Genomic DNA, 7,799 nt, shown 5'->3' with positions numbered 1-7,799 from the left:
TCCCACCCCGCCAAGCCCGCCCCTTCGCTGCCAGAGCCGGAGGGCTCTCCTTGCGCGCCGTCGGTCCCCAGTCTGTTCGGCGAGTCCGGGGACTTCGATGCTTCAGGGCCGCCAGCACATTCCCGGTGTGGATGTCCACGACCTCCCAACCGGGCCAAGCTTGGGATTTCCCTCCCAGCCTCAGACCCTGGTCTGTCCCTCTCTACCTAAAGGTCATCGACGCCCTCCCGCTGTCGCCCTCGCCCCTGTCCGCGGGCTTGGGCCTGGGGGAGAGCAGTGCCCTCGGCGCTCCGCAACCCGCGGCCGGCCTCCGATGTCCTCACAGGGTCCCCACCGCAGGGGATCCCCCACCACGCCTTCCCCTGCCTCCGAGTAGCTGCTGTCTGACCAGGCGCTCCTGTCGCCTCAAAGCATCCCGCCCGACGTGGCCCCTTCCCTCCCGAAGCGTCTGTGACCACGGTCTCAATGACCTTGTCCCTGCCCCCGGGCGTTGGTCTAGCGCGCGCTGCACAGGCGTCCTCCCCCTCCCTGAGGACCACGTCTCCTCCTTCCTTCCCTGGGGCCGGCTGCCCCTCCCCCCACCCCCAGCCTCACTCAGCCTCTCCCAGCCTCCAGCTTTCTCTGCACTCACGAGTCTGAAGGAGAGCGCCCCCCTTGCTGTCTCCCGCAGCTGGCCCTTGGAGGTTCCTGGATGTCGCACGGCTTCCTCCTTTCCAGGACCCCTCTCCTTCCCTGAGTGGCCACTGGCGCTCCATCTCTTGAAGGGTTACCCCTCAGCAGCTTGCGCCCCCTGACACCGCCTTCCTTGTTCCTAGGGGCGGAGGGAAGCCCTATTGCCCATCCCCCACCCCCAGTATTCCCCAGCACGTGTGTGCACCGCTGTAGATCCCTTCTCTCCTTAGACGCAAGGCCCCTCTCGCTGACGCCGCCTCCGCTCCGGTTCCTTATGCTCTCCTTGACCTTATTTTTCCGGCCAGGCCGAAGTTGTTGCTGGATCCTAGGCTCAAAGTCCAGTCCCATGAGAGCGGCCTACCGTGTGCGGTGGGGGAGGGCAAAGACATCCACGCAGCAGCCCAGGTCACAAACAGGCGGATAGGAAGGCTCGCCCTTCTTGGCCCAAACCGAATGACTTAGAACTCCATCATTTCACCATGCCCATTCTCCCCAGACTTGCATTTTTAAGCCTTTTAACGCTAAATGGACGACTTTTTCTACTTTTAAAGGAATTTCAGAAATTGTGTTGATGGTATCACGTTTCACCTCTGCAAGCTCTCTAGCTTTATTGCCTGTTACCTCTATACCCTCCTCCCACTTGTCTGCCCTTAGAGTTGTCCATTCTTCTGTTTATCTTCCGTTTTGTGTGTTCTTGCCAAAAAGTGTCTTGTTTTGCTGACTTACCTTTTACATTTGTGTAAAAGGAATTGTATTCTCATTCCATTTATTTTTCAATGCTAAGATTTTAAGATTAGTTCATGTACCTTCTGCCCCTTCTAACTGTTGCCCCTTGGGCCCATCTGCGTTGTTTTACCCTTCCCTTTAACTACACTGCTCCCACTAGTAACAGTGCAATAGGCATTCTCATAGTACCCCCCTTATGCTTTGCTTCTCAAACAGGGTGCAATATATCACCTGGGAATCTTGTTAAAGTGCAGGCTTTTGGCCAGGCACGGTGGCTCATGCCTGTAATCCCAGCACTTTGGGAGGCTGAGGCAGGTGGATGACCTGAGATCAGGGATTCAAGACCAGTCTGGTACCAACATGGTGAAACCCCGTCTCTACTAAAAATACAAAAATTAGTCGGACTTGGTGGCAGGCGCCTGTAATCCTAGCTATTTGGGAGGCTGACGCAGGAGAATCACTTGAACCTGGGAGGTGGAGTGCAGTGATCCGAGATTGCACCATTGCACTCCAGCCTGGACAACAGAGCAAGACTCTGTCTCAAAAAAAAAAAAAAAATGCAGGCTCTGATTCAGCCTGTCTGGAGCAGGGCCTGAGACTATAGTTCTAACCAGCTTCCAGGTGATGCCTATGTTGCTGATTCTGGGACTACATTTTGAGGAGTAAGGCCCTTATGGACCTCTGCGAAAATTCATTCTGGGGTTCTGGGTCCTAGGGTATATGCTGATCTAATGTGATGAGTATTGCCCATCTGCTCTCCAGTCTGGCTGCACCTCCTTACCCCATACCAGCTGGGCAGAAGGGTAAAAGGTGTATATTCTGTGAGGAAAGGAAGAAGGTCTTCTCCTTGCTGCTGCCCACATCCCATCCACCAGTGCATCTGGTCAGGGCCCAAAACTCCTCTCCCCCTTCATTGGAATGGACCCAAGGCTCCAGAGCCATGTCACTGGCTAGCAATGCATGGCCAAGTCAATGATGGATCTAGGCCAGGTAACCTGGTCTCTGCCCTCACCACACGGGATCCTGAATCCTCAGCCCGCCAGACATCTAGATTGGTTTGACTCATAACCTCCCTAGGCCTGGGCTTTAGCTCTGATAGGAGCTCTTGAGAAGCCATGGGGTCTTCAGTTAGTCAGGTTGTTTGTGTTTCCTTTGCCCCCTTCACCTTCTCGAGTAGCCTGGTAGGACTCAGATGGCCTGGCCTTGCCACTGGCAAATGGCTATCCTGGGCCTGACTTCTCATCTCTAAAATGGGATGGTCACAGCATAGCTATAATTTGTGGTGCTAGGAGCGGTCCCAGGTCCTTCACTCACATGCCAGAGCCCTAAGACAGGAGTTCTTGCCTTAGTTTTATCCATGAGGAAAGTGAAGTTGAGGAAGGTTTAGCAATTTCCACTAAGGGCATGGAGCTAGTAAGTGAGAGTGCTAGTATTCAAGCCCAGCCTCAGTTCATACACCAAAACCCATCTAACCATGAGACTATGTCAGCCCCATGTCCTACCTTGCTCTCGCTACCAGGCCATAATGCAAGGAGAAATACAAAGAAACAGAAAGGAAGGACTGGAGCTTGGGTTTTGGCACTGATGCTGAAGGCATCTAATCAGTGGCATGGAGGGTTGCAAAACTCTAAGGCAAAAATGAACTAGGGTTCTAGGGGCTAACCCCAAGGCCCTGAATATTTATGGGGCAAGAGAAGGGGACCTTGGGTCTGGGGTTTCAAGAGCTAGGATTTTAGGGTTATATATAAAGCAGGGATCAGAACTGGGCAGGAGCTGGGGATGGCCAGGGATTGGGTGGGGGTCAGGTGTGGATAAAGTTGTCTATCATGTACCTTACTTGGTAATAACTCAATGTTTTGTTGGAAGGGCCAGCAAGTGAACGAATGGCCAGCATTCAGGGCATCAAAGGATTGCTCTTTCCAAAGCCCTTCTGGTGCCTGAGCGGCTTGCTGGGTCAGTTTTGGAAACCCTGAGGCTGTGCTTTCCCCACTTACACAGCTGTGCAAGCATCTCCTGGCACCCAGCCCCAGGCCCAAGCATTTCATAATCAAAATAGTTCAGCATCTGTGCATTTTGAGATTTCATGGCACATGACCTTTTATATCTTGTCCACACTTAACCAACCTCTTGTTTACCATTTTAGGGCCAAAATTCTATCCAGGACAGAGAGTTGATCTGAAAGCCCAGAGAAGCTTCCTGTTCCTTCAACAGTCTTTGGGGTCAAAAGATCTTTTGAGCCTACCGAATGTTCTTAGAGCTAAAAACAACATCTTACAGGTTTTTGATTTTTACAAAATGCTTCACAAATAGATACTGTCTTTGACTCATAACAACCCCATGACAGAAGTGGCCCACCTAACATCGAGACTCAAATGAATTAATTGGCCAAGGCCACACATTGTGTAAGTGGGTGAAATGAGACTTCTTGATCATTTTTCCATAACAGACCTTGGGATTCTTGGAGAGTGAGTAGGTATTGTCTGACCCCAGTTGGCCCATTTCTCAGACTTGGGGATGCGGACTGAGGCAGGAAGTAGGAAGTCTAGGGAGGAGGATGCCTGGGCTGCAAGGTTTGGAGAACGAGGGAGTTGAGGTCTCCTGGGGCTTCTGGCCAGCCTTCTCCCTGATAGATTTTTGTCACTGGGACCCTCTCTAGAGTCTGTGGTTCTCCTGGAAATGGAAAGAGGGGATTGCTGGGAGGAATGGCAAGGCCAGAGGTGCCCAGGTAGAAGTTCTCATTGAGTCTGAAGCTGAGACACCTGAGTGGCTGTGAGAAAAAGATGCCGTCAGTTGCCAAGAGGGCCCCACAGGTATCATCACATCCATATGGGCGCTGTCAGTGGCTTGGTCAAGCTCTGCCCCTGGCTAAGCAATTTCCGCCAATGGCTAAGCCATCTGTCCTGCCCCCTCTTCTCAAAGGCCCCGGCCCCTCACACCAGGAACCTGCAGCATTGACTTAAGGAGTCCGGGGTCAGGCCAGTCTACCTGTTCGGGACTGGGGGTCTGGGGCCTGCCAAGGCAGGGGGCCCTTATCCCATTGCCCTCCCTCTCCCCACAGGGTCTCAGGCCCTAGGCCAGGGCTCAACAGACACAGGCAGTGGGATGGGGTTGCCCTTCTATTGATCCAAATCCTGAGTGTAGCCTGGGTGAGTCATGGAGGTTAGGAGGCCCACGAGGCTTAGCAGTGTGGAGAAGAGCAGCAGGAAGGAGGCTGTGAAGAGGAGGGCAGGCAGGGCACTGAGCACCAGCAGCAGGAGAGCCGGTAGCAGGTGGCGCCACACGGCGGCCACGACGGGCCACAAGGAGCTCAGCAGGTAGGATCCTGTGATGAAGAGTGCATGGCACAGCATCAGTGCCAGCAGCAGGTAGAGTATCCCCTCCAGACCCCACAGCAGGCGCTGCAGCGGTTGCCGCCAGTTCGAGGTGCTCCACCACTGGATCCAGCTCGGGGGCATGTGGCTCACCCACCAGCGCACCCAGCCGTGCCTTGTGACCCAGGCTGACCAGGGCACTGCCTGCTGTGGCCCCTCGCCAGCCCCGATGGTATCTGTCTCCACTCGCAGCTGCTGCATCACGGCTGGTGCACCTGGGGAGAGGGCCAGGGTCTTGGAGATGCCTGGGACCTCGGGGCAGGGGGCAGAGAGGGGGTATAGGGGTCAGGAGGGCACCAGTGTGGGTGGGGTGGGGCAACAGAGTTGGGGTCCGGGACTTACCTCTGGGCAGTTACCTAAGTCATGTTGCTTCCTGCAGCACCCAGGACGGCCTGGCAGGCAAATCCAAGTCCCCACTCTCATCTACCCCCACCCTTCCCAGAGGAGCTCCTTTGTGACCCGGGCTGGGGTGGAGTCCAGCCAAGAGAGGAGTCACTGCAGGGTGTGAGGCCCACCCGAGTCCCTCTGCACAGACCCTCCAGGCTGGCAGGGGAGCCTCAGAGCCCCGCAGATGTAGTTTCTCTGCTTTCTCATGGGAAGCCCTCCCAGGATCCCTGTCCCTTCCCTGCTTTCCCTGCTGGCTGATACCCACCCCTTTCCACCCTGCTCTCTTGCAAGTCTTTCTGTCTGGACCTTCATTCTCTAGAGCCACAGAGGAGGCCAGAGTGACTGCCCCCAACCCACAGGCTCTGAGATGGCTGCCACATTCTTCCCCAGGCTCCCTGGCTTGTATCCTGCCTTCTCTTGGCCCCAAGACTCAGACCCAGGTATCTAATACCTATATTATGGGACTGGAGGTCCTGTGAGGTTCAGGCTGGCAAAAAAGGGGTATTGTCCCACCTGCCCAGCCAGGAAGGAGAAAAGGGGGCCTGAGGAAGCAGGGTGGCCATTGTATATTTGAAGGACACTGAGTTGTGGGGAGGGGCTCTCAGGCCCAAGGATGGAGGCAGAAAGCCAGGCCAAGCAGGGTCAAGGGCATGCCGCAGGCTCTCAGGAGCGGGCCCAGCCCCATGAGCAGCAGCAGCAGCGCGTCCTGGAGGCTAAGTTGTCCTGAGACTCTCCCCATTTGCAGGAGTAGAGCCTCCTGCTGTCCTGGACCCTCACCGGCCCCCTGACTCTGGCCCCTGGTGAGAAGTTTCTGCTGTGGCAGAGTGCGACCTGCGGGCCTGTGGAGAGAGAGGGTGGTGGCTGGGCTTAGGGAAGTTGTCCACTGGCCTGCTTGCCTACAATGCCCACCTGCCAGGCTGTTGCCTGCTTACCTATGGAGTAGGTCGAAGGCGAGGAAGCTGACCAGAAGCAGCAGCAGGGCTGGGCCAGTTGTGGAAAAGACTGCCCGGATTGTCAGCCCTAGTGCCCCCAGCCCTAGGACACTATCCAGGAGCTGGGCCCAGTTAGGGCCCCAGGAGGACACACGTGGATGCACTGGAGTACCTGACCCCTCCCCAGCACCCAGGCCCCCAGGAGGAACTGGGATCGGATCCTCAAGGGCTTCGGGTCTGGGTAAGCAGAGCCGGGTCATGGAGGGAGGTGGAGGTGACAGGAAGAACTAGTGCTGAAAAAGATTACAGGAATGGGAGTTGGGGAAGGGGTAAGGCCCTGGCAGATACAAGGGTAAGCTCAGAGTGGGGACTTAGGCTCCTGCAGAGTCTCCCCCTCCCCCACACCCACCCACCAAACCCTCTTCACCTCCTCCCACTTTGGTCAGCATTCTGGGACTGGGCACCTGGGGCATTGTGACTTGTTGCCAGGTGGGGCCATGGGGTAGGGAGGGGGCTGCTCCTGCTGCTGCTCTAGCCTCATAAGCAGCTGGCGGCCTAGGTGGGGCTTAGCTGGGAAGTCAGGGATTTCTGAGAACTAAGACTCATCCTCTTGCCTTTGCTAATTCTCTGCCCTAGGGCCCTCCCTTGGGGATCTGAGTTGTCAGGAAGGCATTCTAACTCCATTACTATTTGGGCATCTGTCCAAGGGAGCGAGGTCTGCTTTCTTCTTCCTGTGAGTTTGCAGAGCTGCATGTCCAGGGGCAAGTCATTCAATATCTCTGTCCCCAGCTATCTTCCCTGTGGGTCCTTCTGGGGGATTTTTTAGGCCCGCAGTTCCAGATTGCAGAGATGGGCTCTGCCAGGAGACTGCCTGAGGCGTCTGGGGCTGGGCTGTCACATAACCTGCTAAATGGGGGTGGGAGAGGAGGGGGCTATTCAGGTGTTCTAAGCACTACAGTTTATAGGAGGTATTATGCATACTGGGGTTCCAGTAATGAGGTAGAGGATATGAATTTAAGAGGACTATGACCTAGTAACCCCCATATTAGAGGTTAAGGTTACACTCTGAGAATGGAGTTATATGAACTTATAACTGAGAAGGGAGTTATATGAATGGAAAATGAATATATAATGAAGGGGTTAGTCACCTGGATTATCAGTATATCATATTACACTGATAATCTGTAAATGGGTGGTAGCCATGGGGGTCCAGCGCATCTCAGTTTAGTGACTTGAGAGGCAAGAGTGGAAATGTGTCATAATTAAAAGAACTTAATCTTTGCCTGCATATCACACTTTGAAGGAAAACTGGTAGGAGTGGCAAAAGGGGAGACAGTGGCTATACAGCCCCTAGGAGAGGAGGAGACAGAACAAGAATCAGGCTGCATATCCACCTCCAGCAGGCCTTGCCCAGAGACCAGTGTCACCAGCCCTAGCGACCATGCACTGATTGCCCTTGCTCTGGCTGTTCTTGCTTATCCAGCACTGGACTTTAGGAGTAGATTTGTCCATAATGGGATAGGGTATAACAGAAGATCCCAGAATTTTTTTTTTTTTGCATTAAGTTCCAATTGTGTTTGTAAAGGAGCATTAAGGTCTAAGATTGCCAATTCCCTGAGCCTGATCAACCCTGGATGCATCCACACAATTGCATTCCTGGACATACAGACCTGGGGAGCATGTCCTGATGCGTCCACCAAGATGAGGCTAC

General features: G+C 54.5%; 2 protein-coding genes across 5 annotated transcripts; both read right to left on the bottom strand.

Annotated features, from left to right (window-relative positions):
- Positions 1–1,250: 1,250 nt before the first annotated feature.
- TMEM239 (transmembrane protein 239) lies at positions 1,251–5,402 on the bottom strand. 3 transcript variants are annotated; one of them, XM_017872560.1, is made up of 3 exons: positions 5,126–5,399; positions 4,489–4,984; positions 3,477–4,068 (listed from the first exon to the last, which is right to left on the bottom strand). In XM_017872560.1, the coding sequence occupies exons 1-2, from the start codon at positions 5,190–5,192 to the stop codon at positions 4,515–4,517; spliced, it is 537 nt and encodes a 178-aa protein (XP_017728049.1). In that variant the 5' UTR covers positions 5,193–5,399; the 3' UTR covers positions 3,477–4,068; positions 4,489–4,514. The 3 variants fall into 3 exon arrangements, with proteins under 3 accessions (XP_017728048.1, XP_017728049.1, XP_017728050.1); XM_017872559.1 differs by having other exon boundaries at positions 1,251–5,021; positions 5,112–5,402; XM_017872561.1 differs by lacking the exon at positions 3,477–4,068 and having other exon boundaries at positions 4,502–4,984; positions 5,112–5,222.
- A 301-nt stretch (positions 5,403–5,703) lies between these two features.
- Positions 5,704–6,555, bottom strand: CUNH20orf141 (chromosome unknown C20orf141 homolog). Of its 2 annotated transcripts, XM_017872563.1 has the most exons (3): positions 6,516–6,555; positions 6,089–6,381; positions 5,704–5,995 (listed from the first exon to the last, which is right to left on the bottom strand). In XM_017872563.1, the coding sequence occupies exons 2-3, from the start codon at positions 6,346–6,348 to the stop codon at positions 5,758–5,760; spliced, it is 498 nt and encodes a 165-aa protein (XP_017728052.1). In that variant the 5' UTR covers positions 6,349–6,381; positions 6,516–6,555; the 3' UTR covers positions 5,704–5,757. The 2 variants fall into 2 exon arrangements, with proteins under 2 accessions (XP_017728052.1, XP_017728051.1); XM_017872562.1 differs by having other exon boundaries at positions 6,089–6,522.
- Positions 6,556–7,799: the final 1,244 nt, after the last annotated feature.

Source organism: Rhinopithecus bieti, unplaced genomic scaffold (assembly GCF_001698545.2).
Source record: "Rhinopithecus bieti isolate Rb0 unplaced genomic scaffold, ASM169854v2 scaffold_7580, whole genome shotgun sequence".
NCBI classification, from domain to species: Eukaryota; Metazoa; Chordata; class Mammalia; order Primates; family Cercopithecidae; genus Rhinopithecus; species Rhinopithecus bieti.
Note: the sequence above shows the minus strand (reverse complement) of the source record. Positions and strands in the feature narration are given on the sequence as shown.

Excerpts from the sequence above, each read along its gene's own strand:
- TMEM239 (XM_017872559.1), bottom strand. The coding sequence starts at position 5,192 with ATGAGAGTGGGGACTTGGATTTGCCTGCCAGGCCGTCCTGGGTGCTGC. Across the intron at positions 5,022-5,111 it reads ACTTAGGTAACTGCCCAGAG|GTCCCAGGCATCTCCAAGAC; the intron begins GTAAGTCCCGGA and ends CCCTGCCCCGAG.
- CUNH20orf141 (XM_017872563.1), bottom strand. The coding sequence starts at position 6,348 with ATGACCCGGCTCTGCTTACCCAGACCCGAAGCCCTTGAGGATCCGATC. Across the intron at positions 5,996-6,088 it reads GCCTTCGACCTACTCCATAG|GCCCGCAGGTCGCACTCTGC; the intron begins GTAAGCAGGCAA and ends CTCTCTCCACAG.